At 36.0% G+C, this 27663-nt stretch overlaps 1 protein-coding gene across 1 annotated transcript; it reads right to left on the reverse strand.

Moving 5' to 3' along the window:
- Window positions 1-1270: 1270 nt before the first annotated feature.
- Window positions 1271-25247, reverse strand: ITM2B (integral membrane protein 2B). Its single transcript, XM_037152042.2, has 6 exons — window positions 24941-25247; window positions 6902-7030; window positions 5230-5436; window positions 3825-3935; window positions 3043-3193; window positions 1271-1973 (listed from the first exon to the last, which is right to left on the reverse strand). The coding sequence occupies exons 1-6, from the start codon at window positions 25055-25057 to the stop codon at window positions 1888-1890; spliced, it is 801 nt and encodes a 266-aa protein (XP_037007937.1). The 5' UTR covers window positions 25058-25247; the 3' UTR covers window positions 1271-1887.
- Between the last annotated feature and the right edge of the window lie 2416 nt (window positions 25248-27663).

Raw genomic sequence — 27663 nt, forward strand, 5'->3', positions numbered from 1 at the left:
TCCTAAATTCAGAAATATTTTTTTTTGTCTTGGAAATTTGCAACAAAATTATTCTTAGGTATTTTGTCAGTGAATTCTGAATCATTTTGCATAAAAAGCAACCTTATAGATATAATATAAATCACTGCCATAACTCAAAATGTTCCCCTTGTGAAGAGACATACTCAGAAAAGCTCTGTATTTTATGCTACTCAGAAACCTTAGGTTTAAAAATAGCCCTTCATTAAATATAAAATTATTTTAATTTTTTGTATATAATTTTTATTTAATTATTCAAGTACAGTTTTGTCTTATTCCCATCCCAGCCTACCCCCCCCCAGTGCTCCCCACCTCCCTCCCATTTCCACCCCCTAGTTGTTGTCCATGTGTCCTTTATACTAGTTCCTGTAAATCCTTCCCCTTTTCCCCCTGAAATTCCCTCCCCTCTCCCCTCTGGTCCCTGTCTCCCCCCCCCCCGTTCTCTATTTCAGTGTCTTTGGTTATATTTTGCTTGTTTTGTTGTTTAGCTTCCTGTTAAAGGTGAGATCATATGGTATTTGTTTTTCAACACCTGGCTTATTTCACTCAGCATGCTTTCCAGTTCCATCCATGCTGTTGCAAAGGGTAGGAGCTCCTTCTTTCTTTCTTTCTGCTGCATAGAATTCCATAATTTGTTCATCCATTCATTTACTGATGGGCACCTAGGTTGCTTCCAGCTCTTGGCTATTATAAATTGTGCTGCTATGACCACTGGGGTGCATAGGTTCTTTTGGATTGGTGTTTTAGGATATAATCCCAGCGGTGGAATTGCTGGGTCAAAGGGCAGGTCCATTTTGTTTTCTTAGAAAATTCCATATTGTTTTCCACAGTGGTTGTACCAGTCTGCAATCCCACCAACAATGGATTGGGGTCCCCTCTTCTCTACAACCTCTCCAACACTTGTTTGTTGCTTTGTTTATGATGGCATTCTGACTGGTGTAAAGTGGTATCTCATTGTGGTTTTCATTTGCATCTCTCTGATAGCTCTAGTGATATTGAGCATTTTAAAATCATTATTTTAAAATGTATTAAAACTGCAGCTTTCAAAGTTGAGTCTTAGATCCTACTTTAATAGTAATCACGAAGTATAGTAATTTAAGAAGCTTATTGTTTTTAAAATCTGATTTTACTCACTGTATATGGAAAACTGTATTTTAAAAAAGTGTCTTCCTTTACATGGATTATATCTTGAAGATATGAAGAACCAAATTACTCTTTGGTTTTATTACATGAGAAAAACAACACACAGGCCTTTAGTTAAACAACTTTTGATATTTATATTCCATTGCACAGATAAGGATTATACAAATTAGTAACAAGTTATTTCTTAAATTCCAAACATTTTCTAAAATATTACAGCATATGCTTAAGATATTAAAACACAGAGGTGGAAATCATACTCTAAATAGTTAAATATGACACTGAAAATACTGCATACTTTATTGAGAAAAATTAAATTGTGTGCTCAAATGCTCTACCAACTAAGTACCAGGGCAACTAATAACTACAAATAGGTCACAGTAGTCCATCTTTATGTATGCATTTATATGATTATTCTTGAAATAATCACTCCTCTGGAAAATGCGTAATTAAAATGTAAAATCTCTATACCTAAAATATATGATGAAGTGTACTACTATCCATGATTTTATACAACTACTAACTCAAAGATAAAAGAGACCACACTAGGAAAGAAGAAAAGATTTTAAATAGGAAATGTTTTTAATTGAATTAATGAAATGAAAAGATAGTGAAGCCTGGGGTTTCTACTTACATGAAAGAAGATTTTAAAAAATAATCACTGCACAAAATACAAAGGGTAGGCTTATGCTGTGATATTAAATTTTTCTCCATGTTTTCCTTGACTGTTCAAGAACAAATTAAAGTTTCCACAGCAAATTTGTTTTCAAAATGCCGAATCGTAACACAATCGCTGACTTCACGTTTCTGAATACCTGTTTGGGAGGGCAAAGTTTTTGATTCTTTAGTAATAACAACACGCATTAATCCCCACAGTTATTATTTAGACATATATGAAAACACTTTATACTCATGAACTTCTATAGTTTGATTTCTTAACATTAGAGAAAATAATTTTCGTCCTATGTGAACTAAGTGTCTTACCAGATTTTAGTTAACAATAATAATGCTATATGTATAAACTTTGAAATGTATCTTGACTATGGTTGTGATTTGTTGGAACTTCACACTAAAAAGAAAGTATATGCATTTCGCTTGACTTTTTAAAAAAATGTATGAACCATGAAGATAATTTAAAAATATGAGAAATCAAGGAGGCTGTTTCAGGTGACTCATCAGCCCAGGTAAAGAACACTATTATTAAAAGTACTAACAAAAGCCAGAAAAGCACTTTTACTGGTTGCTGCAGTTCCAAAGAAATCACACCACAGTGTATTTAAATGCCACTTCTCCCTGTCCTACAACTCTGTTACATGTACTTTCATTTAATTTTTGTAATAATCTTCAAAGGAAATGGGGAGATAGTCATCCTTAGTTCTTCAGATGAGAAAGCAAAGTTTTAAGTGATTTGGTAAAGCCATATTAGTTGTGTCAATGCTCTTAATTCTTCAGCCAAATTCCTTAGTAATTATAACCTGTTGTTATCTTCAACAATTTTCAAAAGGAAAACAACCTGTTTAGAATCTAGATCCCTAAGCACACACCCGAAAAGCTTCTCTACAGACCTACTGGATAAAAAGAACCCTTGCAGTATGGCTGTACCAAAGGGGTAGGATGGAAAGCTGGACTGGGTGACTTACACAGAGAGTAACCTACCAGCATCTCAAGGCAATATTTCACATTCACCCGTTCTTTTTGAAAAGAGTGGACTTAAGAGTCAAGAGGATTCTTCAGAAATCTATAAATATTACACAATGATAAAGGAGATTTTTTTCCCTTCACTCATGGCAAGTATATTGGTAACAATGACAAGCCTGTATCTAAATATAGTCTAACGCAATGAAGTAAAACAAACTTTTCTGCTAGCGCTTTAGAAAGTATTACCTTTAATGGTTTCTCTTCGCTGCAATTTGTAAGTTTCCTTGTCATGGCACAGTCGATAAATAAAGAAACCCAGGTGGTCAATATTTTCAATGCGATCAGTGATAACCATGTGTTCATGAATCAGATATGACTGAGGCAAATAGGTTCCAGCCTATATTTGAAAAAGAATATATTATATAAATATCTTGAGGCCTTTGTTGGACAATGAAAATACACAAAATTCTTAAAGATTATAGTAGAATAGAGGCCAGCAAACTACTGCCTACCATCTGTTTTTATATAATTTTATTGAAAAACAGTTATGCCCATTTGTTTACATATTATCTTTGGTATCAGAATTAAATAGTTGTAACAGATTTTTAAAAGACTTTATTTTATTTTTAGACAGAGGGTAAGGGTAGGAGAAAAAGAGGGAGAAAAATATCAGCATGAGGTTGCCTCTCATGCACCCCCTACTGGGGACCTGGCCCACAACCCAGGCATGCGCCCTCACTGGGAACTGAAACTTTCGGTTCGTAGGCCTCAGTCTACTGAGCCACACCTGGCAGGGCTGTAACACAGTTCTTACTTCTTGAAAGCCTCCTATTTATTCTTTGTTCCTTTGGGAAAGCTTAAATATAATTTAAATTTCAAAATTAGAAGGGAAACAAACAAAACCATGAGTCCCAGTTCTTTTTAGCTGTACTTCCAGTAAAATGGGCTTCTATGGGGCTAGTTTCTCAAAAAGAAATTTCAGGATGCTACAGAAGCATCATTAATAGTAAGTATTTTTAATTGTATACCTTTATGTTAATAAGTAACTCCAGCAGGTTTCTGGGTGGCATAACAATGGAAGTGTTCAGAGGAATCACATAGCACTTATCCAGGTTAAGATCTAAATAGGCTGTGAGTTTCTAAGAAGAAAACAATGCATTTTTGTTAGATTAATATTTATAACACAGGCAACTAGACTTTTAAGAATAATATGTACTATTAGAATGGGTTGGCTTTAGAATGTGTGAATCACTTGTACTTCAACAAATCAAGACTTTGCTGCAAAAGGAATGGAAGTGGTAATAGTGGAAGAAAAATTATTGCTACTAAGAAATAAACTTCTTATCGGGGTTTGTTTCTATAATAACTGATGATAAACTATTAAAATTAACTGCAAAAAACCTATCATCTGATTAAGAGGTTCAGTTAGTCCCCTCGCTTATAAACCCTGATGCCCTCCAAGGCATCGATGCATCCACTATATATAAAAATGAACTTCTCTCCTATGCATCTAGAAATAGCACTAGTTAAGACTATCCTTACAGAACTGAATTAACAGACAATTGAGTTACTGTCTGTATTCTTGTGATTTGCATAAGAAACCCTGGTTAGAAAGACTGTGAACAGATAGTTTTGAGGGTTCAAATGAGTTAACTAAACCATGTAAATAAACACTTAGATTTTTAAGAGCTCAGTAAGTGTTAGCTATTATTATTTACTACTTGGTAAATAATACTACTACTTGCTTTGGATTAAGTTTATTACTTTGAAGTTAAGTGACTTTCCTAATTGGCCAATAAACATTCATCAGATGTATTTTATCAGGAATGAAATGTTTGTAATGCTAACTTGAGTAATATGCCTGAATGTTCAAGATGGCAAACATATACTGATATAAAAACTACAAGTAATATGAGAACTTCTAAATCCAGTTTGGAAAAAACAAAACATTCTTGGGACAAAAATTATTGAGGGAATTTAAATATCAACTAAATATTAAATAATATTTTATCTAATACCATGTCAGTTTTCTTAGATTGGTAATTATGTGGATATGCAGATAAAATCCTCCTTAAATCCCCTTAAACAGGTAACAGCTTAAGTGTCTAGGACTTACGAGAGAAAAAGAGATGAAGAAAATGATAATATTTTGTAACCAGGTAGAGAATTTGGGAAATCAACTTTTATATACTGCATACCAATTTTCAACAGCTGGAGGAAAATGTAGAATGAAAACTTAAAAACAGATTAACAAGCCCATCAAATATTGAATTTATTTTGTAGGACAGAAGAAACCCAAGTTTTTTTTTTCAAGTAAAAAATAAATATAAATAGAATGAATTATCAAATATAGAAATTAAAACTAAAAATATATAAATAAAGTATAAATTATAGAATTTGCATTCTTTTTACAGTTTGGGACACCTGGCTCACCTTGTTAAAGTCATGAACAATGTTGGCAGGATCACTATCTGCGAACTCTGGGACAGGCACGCTGATGAATTCAACTTCATCTTCCTCAAAGATCTTAATATTTTCCTCAATTGTCTGGTAGCGAGCAGCTGGGGCATCTGCAGAAGGCTCATTTAAGATGACATCATCTTTGATGTACTTTATTCCACAGTAGTACACGTCATCTGGCTATAGAGAGTTAAACATTATTTCAGTAATTCAGTGGCAGACGGGTCTTTAAATGTAAGCATTACTTCAGCTGTCACCTCTATCTAAATAGTAGTTTGCTTGCAAACTCTTACTTTTAGATGACAAGTCAGACAGTTTAATTACAGAATTCACATATTCTTTAAGATCAGGTTTTGAAGTATTATAAAAAAACAGCTTCAGGAGAAAAGCAGCTGATTTCCCCTTTTTGTGATGCACAAAAATAAAATATAAAACTTGAAGAAACATATAGGCCTATTTCTACCTGTAGGCACTTTGCATGTTTCTTCTGAAAAAACAGACTTTTAAAAGTCTCAATTCCCACTCAGGGCACACACGCCTGGGTTGCAGGCCAGTTCCCAGCAGGGGACGCAAGAGAGGCAACCATGCACTGATATTTCTCTCTGTCTCTCTTTCCCTTACCCTTTAAAAATAAATAAATAAAATTTTTAAAAAAAGAACTTTTGATATGATTCACTGATTTGATAACTTTTCTCGTATTATCCAAAAGAGGAGTAATTTTTCTGAAATTTTCACAGATATACAGGCCTGGGTTTTTTCCTTAAAATATATCACAATTAAGTGGAAAACATCACATTACACCAAATTATAAAGATTGTAAAAAGTATACATGTGTAATAAAGACCTTGAATATTTAACAAAACACTGAGAACAAGTATCTTTAGATAGTGAAACTGAAAACTATTTTTGCTTTATTAAATATATTTCTTATAAAAATTGTTTTCAACAAAGTGGTATTTCACTAACGTCTATTAACACACTCATCTTGACAAACAAAATGAACATGAAATTTATACATTTTCTGGCAGAATAGTTCAAAATTAGTTACTTAAAATAGTCTAAATCTATTTAATTAAATTAGGTTTGAATAATAATTTCATTAAAATAATTTAGTTATTTTATTTAAATCTATTTGTCAGTATTTTCTCTAAATTTTAAAAATATTAAAACGTTTGAGGTAGTCAGTCATAAAAGCTCATCTTCCAAGACTCCTTAAAGAAAAATAATAAACCTACTGAATTATTGCCCAGAAAAATTTATCACCAAACAGGGATGATAATTATAATCTGAAGAAAAATCTGAATTTAACTAACCCACTAGGATTATTATTAAATACTTAAGTTTCAAATAACCTTCATCTTAACTTATTTCATTCAACATTACTGCTGAAGTCACATAATTCTTTGGAAAAACTAATGACTGAGAAAGAGAAAGAGAAGTACCCTAGTGTGTTCCTGTCTGTCTGTCTGTCTGTCTGTCTAAAAAAGGCTATCCAGTCTAAGAGGTATGCAAAGAGGTTCAGGAGACTTTTAAACACAGCTTCAAAATAGGACCACCACTCTGGTTAAAACCCACAGACTAAAATGCAAGCTTAGAGCAACTTTCTAAGGAAAGACAAAAAAGTTCTTAGCATTTTCCCACTTACTTGAAGTGCAAAATATTTGTACAGGTATGCTCCTCCTAGAATGACACCTGCAAGCATAAAAGCTAGTCCAAAACACATGCACCAACACCAGGCTCTTCTCTGGCCAACCGGTATCACTTCATCTGGGTCCTAAAATAAGAAAAGAGACTGATGGTCACCATCATATTTATAGTCAGAGTCACAGAAAGGTCAGGACTGAAAGAAACCTTAATGATTATTGTTTTATAAACAAAGATAAAAAGACCAAGGAGTCAGGTGTCTAATCAAGATCAAACTGGTGGCACTAAGTCTCATCATAATGCCTCTGGAGCTAAGAAACCAGTCCCCCTAGGAGAGTTCTGTCTTCTAACTTTCAACACTCCACCTGCTACCCGTATCTCTATAGCAATAGCATATTCCATAATTTCTATTTTCTGTGTACAGCATTTGGTGATTAATATATCTTCTGACATATCAACATTCAGAAAAGGTTATAACACAACTTTGTCATGAAATATTATAGTGCTGAGCCTTGTATATTACAACTTCACAACTTTGTCATGAAATATTATAGTGCTGAGCCTTGTATATTACAACTTCAGGGTATAATTATTTGCAGTAGAAAAATAGGCTAGGAAATCTTCAAACAAAATTTTTCTAGGAAAGATTCAATAGTGGGGTGGGGGAGAAAGATTCAATTTAAAAACTCTTATATAGTCAAGATATACAACAATTGCTGGAATTTTGATTTTGATTCACTCAAGGTAATAACTGAACATTAGAATGCCATCTGGGGTCAAGTTCTGAGATACTCCTTTTCCCCTCCTAGCTCAGTTCCTCCTTTGTCACTTCAGAGTAATAACTAATTTCTTATTTGTACCTAGTTTCATGTGCAAACATCAGACGAGGGAGATTAGCTGCTGGCATTACATTACTAGTGGCTCAAGAAATAATCTAGTCAATAATATTGCAATGACTATGTATGGTGCCAGGTGGGTAATGAAAATATCAGGGGGATGGAACACTGCAAAATATATGATTGTCTTACCACTAACCTGTGAGAGTGTTCTACAAGACCTTGCTGTAGCAGGTGTACTTATCAATGTACCAGATACGTAAGACAATGAGGACACTGCAAGGGAGTAGTTTGTAACGAAAATAAGATTAGGAGAATTTTATGTAAGATATTCCACCTGTGAATAAAAAGTTATAAGCATTCCATGAAGTCATAAGGTAATAAGACAATTACATGATAAAATACAGTGTTTTGCTTGAGTCCTTATGTGACTGACATAAATACCCAGGGAGATACGAAATAGTTTGTAGTATAATTAATTTTAGGATGGAGGCAGAGTGGAGGGACGGAAATAGTCATTTGTAAACATTTGGTATCAACTGTAGACACAGTCAAACATGCATACAACACTCACCATTTGGCAGGCTCTCTTTTCTACTAGCACATAACTGAATGGCCAAAGAGCATGGGCAGACATTTGTAAAAGATATGTAGCCCTAACTAAGAAATTGATGGCAAGGCCTTTTGGTATATCATTTTTAACTGGTCACTGAACAGTAATTTCAAGAATGTCAACTATGTTTTAGACACTAGTTATATATATAGCTTCTATCAAAAAGAAATCATTCAAAATCAGCCTGGAAAATAAATATGCAGAAAGTACATAGGCATGATATGGGTTCTATGAAGCATTTAGAGAGCACAGAAGAGATGATATTGTTTGGGGAAGACTTTCAGGAAAGAAAATACTGGAATGGAATGTTGAAGAACAAATATCTATTACCCATGCAGAAGACAGAGTTAAAGGGCATTATATGTAGGGGGAAAAAAAAAGAAATCATGAAACTAGAATGTGTATCTCCAAGAGCCACATGTGTTACTGCTGGAGTGCCCAATATGGTAGAAAGGGGAAGAAGATGAGAATGGAGAGGTTAACTAGAACAGATCAAAAAGTGACTTTGTATGCCATGCTATGGAGTTTGAATTCTCATGTTCATTAAAAAATCACCTTTTAGGTCTCTGCTCTCTGCCATGTGAGAATACAAAGAGAAGACAGCAGCTACAAATCAGGAAGCAGGCTCTCACCAGAACTGACTACACCTTGATATGGGATTTCCCAGCCTCTAGACTATTAAGACATAAATGTTTTTGTTTAAGCTAAAGAACAAATGAACAAACTAACAAAAAGCATTTTTTAAGAGTATGACAATAAAACAAAAAATTTAACTTTCTCAAATAACTTCATTTATAAAAATACTTATTCATAAGCCATTGGTTCAACACCTCAACAATGTGAACCATAGCTTGAGAATCAGAAAATAAAAACTTCTGAATTGCTAAATGATAGACCCAAAGTCACAAAATGCTATTAGGTATTCAAAGCTCATCTAATCTCTTTTCCTCTGTAAATTTATAGTGATCACATTCTACCTTGCATTATAAAAACTCACATACAGATCTTATCTCTCCCTATTAGGCTACAAGGTTCTTGTAAGTATCCATTCATATTCATTTTGTATTACAGTCATACAGACATGTGTGCTTCATGACATTTCCATCAAGGACGTACATATACAAATGTGATCCTATAAGATTATAATGGAGATGAAAAATTGCCATAGGCTAGTGACTGCATAGCTGTCATAAAGCAATGTGTTACTCCTGTGTCTGTGGTGATACTGGTGTAAACAAACCTACTATACTAGCAGTTGTATAAAAGTATAGCACATACGATTTTGTACAGTACATAATACTTGATAATGATAATAAATGGCAACGTTACTAGTTTATTTATTTACTATAGTATACTTTTATTGTTACCTTAGAGTACATTCTTTCTTAATTGGGTTGGCCAAAAAGTCCATTTAGTTTTTTCCATAAAACAAATGACACGTTTTTCATTTTCACCAATAACTTAACTGATTTGGATATTTTGAGTATGTTGGCTCATGCAGAATTTTAGTAATTAATTTATGTGTGCCATGAGATGAAAAAGGGCTGAAAATCCCTGCTCTATAATGTTCACACAATGACAAAACTGCCTAACACGTTTCTCAGTATGGATTCCCATCATTAGGTAATACATGTCTATATTGGTAGCTTGCAGCCAACCTTGGCACTTAGTTGGTACTCAACAAATATTTGATGAGTAAATGAAATACAGATTAAAAAAAGCTTTTTTAAATTACCCATAAAGTTATATCAGCAGCCAGTATAAGGATATGGTGGGAGCAACATAAGAATTCATGACACACAGTGGCTACTTACCAAAGAATATTAGCCCTAAGTACTTACTTAGCCCAGTTCAACATTTACTAAGGGCCTGTTATTTGCAATGTACTATGTTCGATCCTATGGGAAATTCAAGTGTGATTAAGACATGGTTCATATCTTAAGCAATTTACAGCCAAAAATAACATTATGCATGACAAATAAATGACATGCCATAATACAACCTGAGTCACAGAGAGGCATTATTTTCAAGATAGAGTAGTTTTAATCTAAGTAATTTATTAAGTATATTTGAAATGATTAAATTTTAACCGTTGAAAGAGTAAGCTTAAAGAAAAGTCACATATAGCCCTGGCTGGTGTGGCTCAGTGGATTGAATGCTGGCCTGCAAACCAAAGGGTTACCAGTTTGATTCCCAGTCAGGGCACATGCCTAGGTTGTGGACCAGGTCCCGGGTGAGGGGGCATGAGAGGCAGCCACACATTCACGTTTCTCTCCCTCTCTTTCTCCCTCCCTTCCCTTCTGTCTAAAAATAAAATTTTTTAAAAAAATCCTTAATAAAACAAAGAAAAAGTCATATATAAAATGTAAGGGAAAAACCCACAACTATCTCAAAATATGTAGAAAATGTACTGGACAAACTCCATCTTTCATTCACAACAAAATCCCTTTGCAAGCTATGAAGCAGTGAAATTCTTTAACATGAATGAAACTGATCATCAAAAACTTACAGCAAACCTCATACTTAAATGGTGGAACTTCAGACTTACACCGTACTCTTTCAAGTCAAGGAATATGAGGGATGGCCACTAAAATTGATTCTTTATACCCCTTCAACACTGTACTAGAGATCCTAGCTAGTACACAAATGACAAGAACAGGAACAGATACAATGATTATGAGAAAAACCAAAAAACTGTCATGTGTAAAGAATATAACTGCTTATAGAAAATCCAAGAAAGTCAAATTATTCAAATTAGAGTTCAGTAAGACTACTGAATATCAGTAATTAAAAAATCAACTGAGTCATTATTTATAATTGCCCCAAACTAGAAACAACACAAATATCCTCTAACCAATGAATGGACATACTCGTATAAAATTTGGTATTGTCATGATGAATCAAAAACATGCAAGTGAAAGAAGTCCAACACAAAAGACTACTCACTGCATGATTCCATTTATATGACATTCCAGAAAAGGCAAAACTATAGTGACAAAAAGCTGCTTAGTGGTTGAGATGGTCAAGTGCTAGTGAGGGGAAGATAGCAGAGGCATGAGGAAACCTTTGAGCCTGATGGAAATGTTTCATATCTTGATTGTAGTGGTGCATATATTACTTTATAGAACTATTACAAATTCAACCAAATTGTACACATAATATGGGTCAATTTTATTACATGTAAATTATATTTCAATATGGGTAATGAGGGAAAAATCAACAGATCCTACATACCAGGCAATAAAAGAAAGTCCAACAACACCAAATGCTGGAGAAAGTATGTAACAACAAGAATTAGGACCTTTTACACAGCTCATAAGAGTTAGTACAATTGCTTTGGAGAATAATTTGGCAGCAACTAATAAAAAATTAAAGATGTATACTCCAAGACCCAACAATTCCATTTCCAGGTATATAGCCCAGACAGACTTTTGTACAGATACAAAAAGATATAGGTCTAATAATAACTACTGCAGAATTACTGATAAGAAAAAAATGGAAATAACCTAAATGTCTATCAAGTGGAGAATGAAGTATTATAACAGAGGTGTCCAACCTTTTGGCATCTCTGAGCCACAATGGAAGAAGAGTTGTCTTATTGGGTCACACATTAAATACACAAACACTAATGAAAACTGATGAACAACAACAAATTAAAGGGCTTTAAGTAAATGTATGATTTTTGTTGGGCCACATTCATAGCTCTTCTGGGCCACATGTGGCCCATGGGATTGACATCCCTGTAGATAATACTTAAAGATTCACATAGTAATACTTAAAATGAAATCAACTACCACGGTTGATTTTGAGATAAATCTCGGAAACATAATGCTGAACCAAAAACAAGCAAACAAAAAAAGAGGCAAGTTGGATAATACATACACTATATGATATCTAAGACTTTAAAAGCACAATATTCTTTGTTTTTGTATGCTTGGATTACTTCTAAATTAAAGAACAACAACAAAAATCAACAATAAAAAGGAAAACCACTCATGAACAAGAGCTTCTTCACTAGGGTATATAAACTTTACCTGGCTTAATTCAAAGTAAGTTACAAAAACATATCCTTGCCCATGTACTGCAATAAAACTGAAGCACCTTAAATTATGCTGATGAGGTAAAAGATCTCCCACAGGTGCTGTACAATGATCATTTCTGATCTTTTTAAAATATCAAGTTTTACACCCCAATTTATAAATGACACTTAAGTACACGTTGGCCCATAGTCACCACTCAACAGCAGATATAGAAAGACAAGACTTTCAAAAGTATTCTCACTCTTGCACTGTACTAATTTCTGGTTCAAATAAATCTTATCACATAACAAAGTAAGACTGTTTAATTATATTTTCAGCAAAATGAAGGACAAATTCTCTTTTGGTACTTCAATTACTTAAGAATTAGGTCACCTCAATCAGTTCCTTAAGAAGGTTCAGAAATGTACTTCAATGATAAAGTCAGACAAAATGCAAGGGTTTTCATATAGTAATTTTTATTCTTTTCCCATATTAACAAAGCACTTCATACCTTGGGCACTTCTATTTGAGCCTTCTTTTTAAGGATTAATGAAGAGACATATTTTCAAAGCTCTCAATTATACTGTTTTGCATTATTATAGCAAATACAACAATGCTTTAAGAATCAGAATACTAAAGAGGAAAATATCTGTCAGGAATTAAAAATTATATTACAAAAAAAGAAAGAAAAAGCAATGTCATAAAAACACTTCAGGTGTAAAAATAAGACAAAAATACAGAAAAGAATCAATACAACTTATTTATTCAAAGTAGCATGAGCTACTGAATGTTCAGAAGTAGATCTAGTTATTTAGAATCATGTGCATTTTAACCCATATTTGGTAATATAGATAAACATGGGGATGCACAGGCCAGCTGCCCATGGATGTGCTGCTTGGCATGTACACCGTTTTCCAAAATACAGAATTAGCTGCAAATGAACACCTGAAAAATAGATGATTCAAATTTTTAATAAATGGAGTTCTGATTAATGATCTACTTTTCTCAATTCCTTTCTCATCATTTTCATCCAGAGCTGAAAACAAAACACACCAAGTTACTGTGTACAGCAAATGGTTTTAAACCTTAATCCTTATTTCCATCTATGACTAGATATGCTCCCTTCTGAGAACCTCATTTTACAAAACAACCAGTCTAAACCACTTCCCCTACATAAAGGTTTTCGAGTTCTGGGTGAGATGCTAGAGTAATATGGTTAATAAAACACCTTAATCTTTTCAAAGACAGAATAGGCATTCTTTTCTTAAGACAAATGGAGGTAGAGGGGAGCAGGAACTGGATCAGTCCAAAGAAAACCCTTGTCCCAAGGGCTACAGGAATCAAAGAGCTGTTCCTAGAAAAGGTAAAACGAACGGGAGGGCCACTTAATATTATACCATCTGTATGACACTCTAGAAAAGGTAAGCTCTAGGAAGAGAAAACAGGGATGGGATGAGAGACAGGAATGACTGCAAACTGGTACAATGGAATTTCTTAAGTATCAGGAAAATATTCTTTACATGGCTATATATATTTGTCAAAATTAACACACCTGAATACCTAAAAAGGCCAAATATTTCAGTATTCAATACTCCAGTAAGCTCAAATTCCTTTCCTTTACCAACTTATGAGCAGCAAGAACATGTTTGCCACCCCCCAAGGCCCAATTAAATGATACTAAAGAAGCTAAATGACATAAACCCATAAAAAAGAAAAGAATAAGACTGATAGCAGAAAAGAAATGTCGAAATTTTGGAGGATGGCAAACAGTTGAACAAGTGGTATTTAACTTCTCCATCCCAATGACCTCATCATAAATGTAGATTATCTCATAGAGTGGTTGTGGGGATTAAATGAGAAAATATATGTGAAGCATTTAAATCATTGTTTGGTACATAGTAAACAGGAAATGCTTAATAAATGACAGTTGATTTAGCTGGGAAAGGTAAGCTGAAACCAGTACCTCCTAAGGTTGAAGCCAATAAAGAGCAATCTACAGCAGAATGAAAAGGCCAACTGGAAAAACACATTACTGGAGAACAAAGTTAAATGACTTGCTATTCCAATAAGAATTTTAAAATAAACAAAAAACCCTGATTATCATTTAAAATCTACTTAAAAAATTTCCAAAATGTTTTCCTAATACATTCTTAAACCACAAAAATTATGTTGAAGATTACTCTAACTTATTGAGCTCTAAAACATATCAAACATTTGCATTTTCTTATTTATTTAAATCAGTATTAGAATGCTGCTTTCTTATTTGACTTTTCAAATAAGATTGCTACTACCTCAACTATGGTGACAAAGTCCACAAGGGGAAATGACATGTCTGACATACCAAAAGAAAGCGGTTTTCCAAGTGATTGTCATTTACACAGATAACAGAGTTATTGCTTTATTCTGTCCTGGAATATTGGGAAGCTTAAAAAAAATCTAAAATTACATGCCTACAAAACAGATTTCTCATTGTTGGGAACTGCCCTGCCTGGTTTCAGAAGTTGTAAGCCCCCCATGGCTAAGGCTGAGTGAGTGACCTTCGGACCATTAACCACTAAGGAGACAAGGCTTATCTCCCTGGCAGGGGCACCACCTCTGTCTCTTTTACTTCACCCTGCCTGGCCCCCAATGCTTGATCAGTTAGCCAATGACAGGTAAGATTCCTCAAGGGAGGGATGACCTAAGACAGGTATGATCATGAGGAGGCCCCAAGAAAAGGACTTGGGGGGCTATAGCAAAAGAAGGTGATGGACCCTCACCCCTCAGCTTTGACATAACCTAAGTCCTCATTCTGTCTGCGAGATGTCTCCTAATCTCTTGGCTGCCTTACTTCCCCTGCCTGATTTAAGCCTGAAACAATGACAGAGGGCAGTGCAGCCCTGTGCTGGAAAGGGCGGTTTCCCCAGGGTGATCAGGCTTAAGAAAGAAGACATAAAATCCTGTGAAACCTGCTTTGCTAAGAATGCTCTAAATTAAATGAAAAGGGTTTGAGCAGGATATGTGTTTGTTTCCCAAAGTTTTGTAGGCCTTTAGCTAACAGACCCTGACTCAGAATAAGCCCTCATAATTCTTTGTATGTTATCTATTGTTTGATCCTTCCTGCCTAACAACGATTGATGAGCTTTACCTGTATTCCTGTGCAAATTGAACCCAATAAAAACCCAATGAGGAAAAGCTCTTGGACCTTCTCCTTTGAGAGACTGACTGGCCACCTTTCCTCCCCAAGCAGATCATATGTTGGTAGACTTATTCTCATTCATGGCAGATGGGGGGGGGGGCTCTGCATCTCATTAACATCCTTTACTGTTAACAAATCCTACAATAAACAAGCAGTAGTACAGGCACACACACAAAAAATTAAATGTTAAAGTCATTGCATAACAATGTATGTGAGAAATCTGTAAAATCTGAACTAAGTATTGAGATTACATAAAATCAGTACAGGCCTAGGTTAAAAAATAGGTCAGAATTGAAAAAATAAGAGACTCATAGAGAGTGGCTGACAGCTAGGAGTAGGGGCTGGAGAGGTAGAGGCACTGAGTAAAACAGAAAAAAAAAAAAAAAAAGAACGAACTCATGGACAGGGACAACAATGTGGTGATGGGGGAGGTGGAGGAGGTTATAGGGGGTAAAACAGTGATAGACAAAGACTTGACTTGGGGTAGTGAACACATAATACAGTGTACAGATGATGTGCTGTGGAATTGTGCACTTGAAACCTGTATAATTTTGTTAACCAGTGTCACCCCAATAAATTCAATAAAAATAAATAATAAAGGAATGAAAAAATCAGGGTGAAATGCTTTTAGTGCTAGAACTTAATCACTTTTGTATCATTAGGGGCAAAAAGATATCTGGTCAAATAGAATATTAGTATATGTACTAATTAGTATTAGTACTAATATTAGAATATTAGTACCTTAAAAACTTTCTATTCTTTTTTCTACACATTTTTAACACATTTCCTGTTTGCCCCCAAAATATCATCAGTGGCACTTGTAGCTGCAGCTTTTATTTACCCCAAGATAATTCCTGGATTATAGTCCTAACCTTACCCACAAAAATATCTCACTTTTATTACTGTTTTTGCATCACCCTAGTATATCCATAGTCTTTAGAAACAAATGACATCATTCTATTTTTAGCACTCTACTGTTAGTAGTGTAATGGCAACAAACTGCACTTTTTTTTTTTTTTAAGCCAGGAATGGGTTAAGACTCATTTTGGTGAGAATTAAAGGCAATGGATAATCAAAAAAAAAAAAAAAATCCTAGACCACCACTAACAGGTAGGTGTTTATAAACAATAGCATTACATGCAAATGTTACTTACTGTGAATTATACCCTTTACCAGGAATAGATAAATTGGTCAAGATAGATTTCTGCCACTAACTGAACCATGGGTTTATATTGTTCCTAAAAAGAATATCAATAGTCTTCCTCAAAATTTTAAAGTATGATGCTCTAATCTCTATAATTCATTATAAAATTAAGTATCATGATTAGAAGAGAGAAATAAAGCAAACTTGTTCTAGACTCCTTTTATATAAATCTTGGATCTCAATGTTATTCAACAAGATAATTACACATTCATATTCAAATATAAATTATTCCACTTAAAATGTAGAACTTTTAATAAGAGAATTCCAAGTGTATTATTCTAAAAGCATAAAATAATTTAATCTTCTGTCCAAGTTGAAAATTTTGAAAGTTATGCAAAATGAGTACTAGAAAAGTAATTCCAGTTCCTGAGATTAGGGATATTTATCTCTATATAGTGAACTTGTAAAAAGTGCTTTGAACCCTATGCCTAGCACCAAATGCATGTGCAATCAATATTCAGTAGTCATTTGATCTTGTTCCCTTATTCTACCACTCCCCTAGCCCTTTGATCCAGGGGTGTTGTTTTCATGTGAAAGTAGATACAGACATTTAAGTGGGTGGAGATTAATGTGGTTTATGTAATTGGTTAGTCTATCTGAACTATATTAGGTGTTTCTTGAATGTCGGGGTGCTTAGTAATTTAAAAATTCCTAGTCTAGTGTCTGACCATTCAGGAGGTACCTCTGAATATATGATCAGTTTAGTTCTCAGAAAGAAAACATCCTGTGTAAAAGGACCATGAAAAGTCCAACACATCATTTTACAGACAAATACAATGACAGACAGAGAAGCTAAGTAAAATTATTTGTGTACTATCAGAACTAAAAAGGTCTAAATATCATCTGATCCCATATGCATCTTAGGGAAGGAGAAGCATGAAGATATTAATTAGGTCAATCATCTGACTAAATAGGTCTGGTAAATTAACTCTGGTAATTAAGTGACACCATTTCACAATTGGATAATACTCATATTCAACAATATAAATCAGACACCCTTTCAGAGGATCCACAAATCGGACCTATTCTTATAATAAAACTAAGACATTGTTTTCTTCATTCTTATTTTCTGACTAGTGTACAGTGAAGTTTTCCAAAAGCTAAATGTGTGATACTATAGCAGGCTGTGGAAGCTGATAGGCAAATCTGTCTCCTATTAAGCTATTCAGTAGAGTGCTGCAAATGTACAATGTAACTCTTAGCTACTGAATGCTGAAGTGCTGATTCTCAAACTTTTTCATTTCATGGTATACATAAACTAATTAAGTTATGTGGCACACCAAAAAAATGCATCCTATTTTTTGCCAATCTGACCAAAAAAAAGTATAATTTTGATTCATTCACAATGGCTGGTTATTGTTGTGTTGGCAGTTGTCATTTTTTTATTTGACAATCTAAGAGAAAAAGAAGTCAGTGTTCCTGACTAAATAGTCAGGTACTGCACACTGAAAAATTCTTGGGGCACACCAGCTGAAAATCACTGTGCTAAATTAAAGGGTTTTTATATTGCAGGAATGCATCCTCTCCAGTTGGTGGAGGACTGTATGTGAAATAGCAATAATACTGTTACGTAATTGACATGGGAGGGAGAGTAATATTATAAACACAAGAATGAGGGAAATAAAGTTGGACTCTAATAGATAGGGATAGTGCAAAAGCACTATCATTTGATGAGTTTCTAATGCTCTGCTGTTGTTACCACAACACTGTCAGGCTGGTACCACCACTGTATTTTACAAATGAGGAAACAAGATTGGGAGGATTTCTAACTTGCCCAAGTTAACACCCAGGTTACAGTATTATCATTTGTCAGTAGGATCTAACATTATCTGAAAATGGCTTTAGATTTAAGGAACTAATGTATAAAAGCAAAAAATTAGTAACTGCTCTGCTTAATTTTTGTCTTGAAGTCTGCTACTTCTAAAAATCTTTAAAATCAGTTTACTTAAAACAAGTGACATCTGCAAAGCTGAATCAAAGCAAAAAGGAAACTTGCGTAAATACTACATTTGTCTCACATCATGTAACATTTTAATAATTTCATTATTAAAATGAAAGCAGAAAAAAAGATTTTTTCCTACAAAATCTGATGTGAGTAGTATATACAGCAGAATAAAATTAGTAGAAAGGTTAACTAACACAGTAAGTTTTCACAAATGCAGATCTTAGATCAACTAGGTCTTAAAGTCATTTTTCCCCAGCATAAAGATGGGTCTTCTTTTTAATGTTGCAATGATCCAAATAATTTGCTTAACAACGCAACTTACCCTTTTGGCTCTATATTAAATTTAAAAAATCTATCAAAAGTGGGCGAATGAAGGCTTATGCAAATATTCAGAATCTAAAAGTATTAACTATTTTTTAAAGATTTTATTTATTTATCTTTAGAGGGGAAGGGAAGGAGAGAAATATCGATGCATGGTTGCCTCTCACGTGTCCCCTGCTAGGAAATGGCATGCAAGGCAGGCATGTGCCCTGACTGGGAATTGAACCGTGATCCTTCGGTTGGCAGGCCCATGCTCAGTCCACTAAGCTACACCAGCCAGGCAAATCTAAAAGTATTATAAAAGTATTAACTATTTTGACACCATACTTAGTGTCAACTTCCCAAATAAATTTCCAAGATACTTAACTTCAAAATGTTAAAGTTGTGCATATTTTATTACAACATTAATTTTTCTTCTGACATACTTACATTAGCTCTAAGTCATAAAATTACTGCTAGACACTTCTCAGCATTAAAAGATAAAACATTAAAAGAAAAATGGGGATATCCCTCTATCATCGAGAATAATTTCTGCATTTCTGTAACTAAAGACTCAAATTCTTCTGCTTAACAATATTTCTGACTTCCCCCAAATGACAGAATTATAGAAATACTCCATATAAGTTATTTTTATCATTAATGTACTTAAGAGTGTAAAAAAGTCTCCAATAGTTTAAAGTAATTTTATTCATTCAATTGTTGGTAACACTTAAAAAGGTTGGTAACATTATTAAAAATATGGATCACAAATACTGATAATCACAATTAAAAATTTTTTTCAATATTTTCTTAGGATCATATCTGTAATATACTTTCCAATTTTCAGTCATCTACCCTATAAAAGATTCTCATTGTTAAGCTTTGTGCAAAAAACATAAGAGAATCAAGAAATAACTCTTTATACATAATATAAGCTTCTTGAAAACATAGTTTTAGTGTTACTATTTTCTACGTATATAGAAATCCTTTAACAGGCAGCAGTTGTGGCAGGAAGAAATTTTTCAATGGTAAAGTCCTTGACTCCTTCAGCCTAAGCACTAATAGGCAGTGCCAATTTTATCAAAAAGCTTAACAGAATAAATTCATCAATGTATTTATGTAGGGGAAACAATTATTCTTCTAGATCTTCCTCTACTGATAACAATGACAGACAAAGCAGTCCAAGAAGCTTCAGTTACATGAATTCAGAAAGCATTTCCTTTTGAAAAACCAAAATGCCTTTCAAATACACATTTCAGATATTTAAGTTAGATATAATAGCACTAGGAGAAATAAAGTGTCCTACAATTAACTACTGAAAACATTTTTCAATGTACACTGTTAAGCAAGACAAGCTTCAGCAATACATAATGAAAACCTCAAATTAAATTCTAAATCAATTTCAAAAGGCTTGTGTTCTGAGAGATATTTCTGGTTAAAAACACTCCAACTCACAAACCTCTCTCTTATATGGCAGAGTTGAATTCTGTAATGTCTTAAAGACTTATTGTTTTGCCAAGTATAATACACTTGCTTGTCTAGTCTGGAGAAAATACATTTACAATGACACTGGGAATACCCTAAGCAGGTAACTTGTCTGCCAATTATACAATATGCAACCATGTCCACTCTCTATAGCAGCAGCCACAGTAGCAATATCCACTGGGGCATGTGTGCACAGGAGGTCCTGCCAAGTCACTTGGTACACACAAGGGCAATTATTTTATCTCCCAGTACTAAGGCTTCACTTCATCTATCAATCTTCATGGAGTACCAAAAGGTAATGAATGTAAAGGTTTTACTGACTGATGTTTACAAACACTAGGTAACGAATGATACGCACTTGTTAAAGAGAACCTAGCTCCCAATCCCCTCTAGTAATCAACACATCTCAGTAAATGTCATATATTTCACATTTCTCCTTTCCTCCACTCCCCCTTAAAAAAAACACCAGAAAAACAAAGACCACCATCAACACCTCAAAACTAAATTAACCAAACTTTCCAGCCCAGTTTAATACACTTCTAGCCAAGAAGTGTGAAGAACTAGGGCCCAAATAGCCATTTTGTGATGGGTAACTCAGACCTTAACTGGGTTAACAGTCCTTGACTTTCCTCAAGCTTCCATCCTGCCCCATCTTCTCACCTACACAAGTACCTTACTTCTTAAGAGTGCCTATAAGTCTGGTGTAGAGAAGAGGCAACATGATTTATCAGCAAAATGCTGTACAGGAATATCTATGAAGCAAATTTTAGCTTTTTTGAGGTCAGGTATTGGGAAAGATGTTTCATAATTTGGCATTACAATGAAATGAGTTGTTGACAACTACTGTTCTAGAATGAGGTAACCCAAAATGAATATCTGATTTACATAATACATCTATCCATCTCCTTTTTTGACCTATATTGCTAATTAATATGAAGTAGGAATGTAACATGCTCATTGTTACATCAGAAGGATGAAAGGGAACAATATGATTAAGGAGATAGCTATTTTTCACAATGAAAACAATTTAATTCCTACCAAATATAATTATACTGTCCTAGCATTTTTATAGAATTTTAAAGCTGGAAGAGTTCTTACAGACCATTTGGTCTACCCTCTAATCTTACAGACAAGAAAAACTAAAACTTAAGCCCAAGTTCAAACAGTTAAATAATGACAAAACTGGGACTTCTGACTCAGTACATTAAATATTCTCTTTGATATTTGCACATCTATTGTAAACAACTTTTAAAAAAGATTTTATTGACTTATTTTTAGAGAGAGGGGAAGGGTACAAGAAAGAGAGGGAGAGAAACACCAATGTGTTATTGCTACTCATGCACCCCTGACTGACTGGGGACCTGACCTGCAACCCAGGCATGTGCCCTGGCCAGGAATCTAACCAGCAACCCTTTGGTTTGCAGGCCAGTACTCATTTCACTGAGCCACACCAGCCAGGGCTAGAGTAAACAATTTTTAACATTCAAAGTTATATAGACACAAACATAAGTGAATTTCTGCTTAAAATATAAAATGTGCATATAATTTCAAATTCACCTCTGCTGCATGAAACATAGATAGTACTCTTTGCTGTTTATATTCCTCTAAGAGCTTTGTGCTAACTGGAACAGGTGGAGGAAGGTGAATGTTAAGGGGAAAATGTAGGAAAAGAATAAACAGCACATTGGTTAAGATAAAACAATCAGTAGACATGCCTATTAGAATTAACAGCTACTGAAAAGACAAAGATTGAAAAATGAGGCAATAGAATGACTTCCAGGGGGTTCTCACCCTGAAGTGAGAAAAGAGCTAAAGAACTAGTAAAAGATAAGAGCAGAGTAAAAGTACTGGAATGTGTGTTACATAAGCCCTCTGAATGGAGTGATGGAATTCTTGAAGCATATGGTAATGAAATCTGTACTTTTAAACCAGAATCTCAAGATGATACAAGAACAGGTGGCCCTTAAGAGTACATTTTGAGAAACACTATTTTTTAGCATATTCTAGTCTAGCCAAGGTTAAAGGTATTACAAACTCTTGTTCAGGAGTTCTGGTTCATAACTAGCTTTACTTGATCCTTTCAACAAATGAGGTAAGGAAATGCCCCAGCTGAGTTATTTGTGCAGAATCCAGGCAGCCAAACTAGGCAGTAACTGTACAGTCAGTCACCCCAAGAAGCCAGAGAACATTATATAATCACTGCTCAAGCTCTAAGATAAAGACAGTTTTTTTCCCCACAAATGTCTGTTATAAAGTAAGGTTTTCATTTATCATTAACTGACTGATTGATTATAAGCAAGTTAGCAAAACTGAAGGGGAGACACGGAAATAAAGAACAAACTGACAGTGACCAGAGGGGAGGGGGAAGAGGAGTAAAGGTCAAGTCAAGGAATGAGTACAAAGGACCCACAGACAAAGACACAGGGGCAGGGGTGGGATGAGGGGAACAGGATTGAAAGTGGGAGGTGGGTGTGGGTAGGGGAGAGTAATGGGCGAAAAAATGGGGACAACTGCAATTGAACAACAACAAAAAAAACAACAAAGAAAATAAGGATTCTACTTTCAATGTGAAGCAGTATTTTGTCACTCGCTGAAGAAGTCTTTGAGCTTATAGCTATAAAAAGATTTAGTTATTTTTTATCTGATTGTGATGTGGTCACAAAGGAAGACTCTAGCTCCAGTATTTTGTTTTGGATATGGGAATCTGAGGAAATAAAAATGGAAAACAAAGCACAGAGCTATGAGTGGTTACTTTTTTACAATTGTTATGACCACAAAATTTGCACGTGGTGAAATTGTGAGAAATTCTGAGGATCTAAAAACAAGGTCACCATTTCAGAAATAACAGAAAATGTCAAAAGTTGGATTTAAAGCTGCCCAGCAAATTCATTATGATTTTTGTATAGTTTCAAATATCCTTCACTACAGTGGAACAGAGCAAAGCTGTCTGAAGTTACATAATAGGACACTCTCTCAACACTTTTTTTAAATGGGAGGAATCATATTTGTTTTATATGATTTAAAAAGATACATCTATGTATATGTATTTGAGACTTGTTACTGGGCACTTGCCTATCAATCTATTTCAGGTACGATAAATTTATATAAATATAGAGATATGATACCAATTTGCTACTGGAATTATGGCCTGTGCATTCCAAACATTTTCTTTTAAGACCAATTCTGTTTGCAATGAATTCAGAAAAATAATACCAATACCTTAACTTTTCATCTTTTTTAGGAAATCAATTCACCATTCCTATTTCAAGAAAAGGCAGTCATTTAACAACCAACCCCTGACCTTTGTGTTTTCAGCTAGAACACTTCCAAAAATAAGTTCAGGCAAATATTTTTACATCCAAATTAACATTATATTCTTAAACATGCTGTAGTATACGAGTGACCTGTTTTTTGGCCTATTTTTCAGGAGTAATTGTCATTGGATTATATAAAAAATAACGTTTATTACTCATACCTACACATGAATTACTGAGTTTTTCAAGTTAAAACTGAGTTTATCCTACAGATAATAGGTCTTGAAAAATGCTAATGAAAATTAGCACAATTACGGTTTCACTCCTGCTAAAAAAGGGATTTTGCAAAGTAAAGGAGAATTTTATAAGAGATGTAGCACAAGTTTCCCACATGTAATTTCACTTAACCCAAGGAGTCCTATAAAGATGTTGATAGAATTTAAAGCCAATTGTCCGTTTTACACTACCATCCACATATTAAATACAGATCTTCACCTGCGATGTTTGTTTCAGTTATAAAATCAACAGCCAGAACCTACTCAGAGCATTTTCACCCTGCTTTCCCCCCTCATCAGCTGCTGGCTTCCTCTCCCGACCCCACCCTTAAGTTTACCTGCCAGTACCGAAGGGACATGGGAAAAGAACGTACAAAAGAAAATGCTTTTAAAATTAAGAGGCTCACAGTAGGTGGACTTAGTCCAAACACTGTTCCGCCCAGAAACGAAAAGTAGAAAGCAACAGAGGTTTACGCTTGTAATAATGTCAGCCATTTTAGGCACATTATTTATACCGGGAGGAAGTACCAAACTCTGTTGTTTTTGTGATTCTGCTTGACGCCACTGGTCTCCATGTCGGACGAAACTGGTCCTGGCTCCACGAACATTCCCCAGACTACACCAAAGACTGTAAACTCGGCATAATTCTTCAATCTTTCTATTTCCAGGCCTCCCAAACCGCCAATCCCGTATGAGGCACCGCTTCCTGTACACGCACTTCTTACCAAGAAGCTGCGGCCGGACAAGAAAAGGCAGCAGCCAGAGAAGAAGGGACAGATAGGCTACCGCCCAGACACGCGCCCTATGCCCGGCGCCGCGCGACTCGGTGCGGCTACCTCAGCGCGCAGAGCCGCACCAGCGCTGCGCAGCTCTCCCGGCCTAGCGAAGAGCCCACGCCCGGGACCTCCCGGGACCTCCCAGGCCCTCGAACCTTGCATTCCACTGCGACGACGTCGGGAGGGATAATGAGCGCCTCCTCACTGCTTTTTGGTTCGTCCTTCTTGGCCTCCTTCTGGGCCAAAGCCGAGTTGAATGTCACCTTCACCATGGTACTGCCTGAGGTGCCCTCGGAGGGCGACTGCAGGCTTTAGTCACAGGCTGCGGGTTCCTGGCTGCGGCTGCACCCTCCTCTGCCGGGATCCTAGCGCGACTCAACAGCGGTTGAGCACCACTAGGAGGTTCCTCGGCGGTTACTGTTGCAGCACAGCTCCCGCAGCCTCTCACCTCCCAGGCCAGGGCGGAGACAACAGGCACACCCCGGAATGGGGGCGGGGGAGGAGCTGGGAGGCCAATGGGGCGGGGGCGGGGGTGGTTCGGGGCAGGTCTGGTGGAAGGCTGACGGGAGGGGCAGATTCCCAGCGGAGCCAGGCCCTGCTCTCTCCCACAGGCTCCAATGGTGATTTGGCAGTGGGGGGCGGGCCGCTCCTGGGTGCGGACCTGGGTTTTCCAGTTCTGATTTCGCTACCAGTAAGCTTACCAGACTCAGTGTTTGAGTTTTGCAGCAAAATCATGCACAATTTCTTGGCAAATTATTAACCTCTGGAAGCACCAAGTCAGTCCTCGCCTCCTTGCTGCCCCAGTTGCGACTCTAAAGGCCGTGAAATTTTGGGGCGTCCACACCTGCATTTTCTCACTTTATTATGGAACCGACTCACTGGGGCACAGAAATGTTTAATGAGTTCTGTCTTTGTGATCTCAATTTATTATCTTCCCCGGACCTCGCCCAAGGGCGTTACCTGTTAAACTTGCCTTATATTCTCCCTCTCCCACAAAAAGTTAATGCCTGCCTGCCTGCCTAGTCCCAGAGCAATTCAGAAGATGCTTTTTGACAGATTTGTATTTCATACATCTCACATTCTGAAACAAAATGTTCCACTCTTAATGCATACTTGGACAAAACCCACACGCATACTGGCTTGATTTGTGATTTGAGGCCTCGATGATTCTGAGATTAGATGATGATGCGTTTTCAGGGGAAAAACTTGTAAGGATAAAACAAAATTATATTTTGAAGAGATTTCACTTACAACCAATTGGAGAGAGGATACTGGTCTGCACTGTTATTGAGTTAATGACTGTGTCAACATATGGACAAATGGTTGATCTTGTATCCTCCTCCCACCCAGCTCTCCTGGTTCTGTTACAGGAAAATGAAGCAACCAGACACCAAGAGATTCTGGAGTACGAGGTTTATTAACGTGCACAGGCCCAAAGGAGCCAAACTCCAAATTCTGAGCCCCAAACAAAGGATTCTTGGGGTTTATATAGTCTACGGGGTCTTCCTGTCTATGTAGCAAAGCAGGATACAGAAGTGGAATGCGGAAGTTAGTTCTAACTGTGGGGGTGCTAGTCCTAGCCCTTGTGAATATCCTGCTGTTTGCTTTTCTCAGATGACCTTATCTGAGCTCTCCCAGGACGCTTGGGGTTTGGGTGAACAAAGGTTTTCCAAAGCTTTCCGCATCAGTTCAACCAGAGATGTGGGCGTACTCTAAAATGTTTCAGCTTTGGCAGCTCTGTGCTCGGTTCAACCCCAAAGAAAGCAGATTGGGTCTCAGGTCCTTGGGGATTTGGCTCTGCTCAAGGAGGAGGTCAGATCTCTTACACTCTCCATCAAATCAGCCCAAGATCTCAGAATCTTTCCTATCATTTATCTCCAAGAGTCACCCTGGATTGAGCTAGAAACCTAGTCCATGCAGAAGCTTTTTATTTTGATAAGATCCCATTTGTTTATTCTTTCCTTTATATTCCTTGCTCTAGGGGACATATCCGTAAAAATGTTGCTGCGTGGAATATCTGAGATTTTCTTGCCAATGTTCTCCTCTAGGACTTTAATGGTGTCATGGCTTATATTTAAGTCTTTTATCCACCTTGAATTTATTTTGGTGTATGGTGTAAGTTGGTGCTCAAGTTTCATTTTTTTGCACGTAGCTGTCCAGTTCTCCCAACACCATTTGCTGAAGAGGCTATCTTTACTCCATTTTATGTTACTGCCCCCTTTGTCGAATATTAATTGACTGTAGAGAGTTGGGTTGATTTCTGGGCTCTCTGTTCTGTTCCATTGGTCTATGTGCCTGTTTTTATGCCAGTACCAGGCTGTTTTGATTACAGTGGCTTTGTAATACAGTTTGATATCAGGTATTGTGATCCCTCCTACTTTGTTCTTCTTTCTCAAAAGAGCAGCTGCTATTCGGGCTCGTTTATGATTCCATATAAATTTTTGAGAGAAAGAAGGAGCTACTACCTTTTGCAACAACATGGATGGAACTGGAAAGCATTATGCTGAGTGAAATAGGCCAGGCATTGAAGGACAAATACCATATGATCTCACCTTTGACAGGAAGCTAAAGAATAAAACAAACAAGCAAACAGAATAAAAACAAAGACGCTGAAATAGAGAACAAGTGGGCAGCGACCAGAGGGGAGAGGGAAGGGAACTTAAGGGGAAAAAGGGGGAGGGATGTTGAGGAACAAGTATGAATGACACAGAGATGAGGACTGGGGGGGGGGGAATGGGAGGGAGGGGGGAGACCGGGGGGGGGGGGGAAGAGAAGAAAAAAAAATGTACTTGAAAAGTAACCAAATAAAATTAAAAAAAAAAAAGAAACCTAGTCCAGACCTTGTGTCTGCTTAGGCATTCTGAATTTCCAGTGAAGA

This window comes from Artibeus jamaicensis, unplaced genomic scaffold (genome assembly GCF_021234435.1).
Source record: "Artibeus jamaicensis isolate MK-2021 breed Jamaican fruit bat unplaced genomic scaffold, CSHL_Jam_final contig_414, whole genome shotgun sequence".
Classification (NCBI taxonomy): domain Eukaryota; kingdom Metazoa; phylum Chordata; class Mammalia; order Chiroptera; family Phyllostomidae; genus Artibeus; species Artibeus jamaicensis.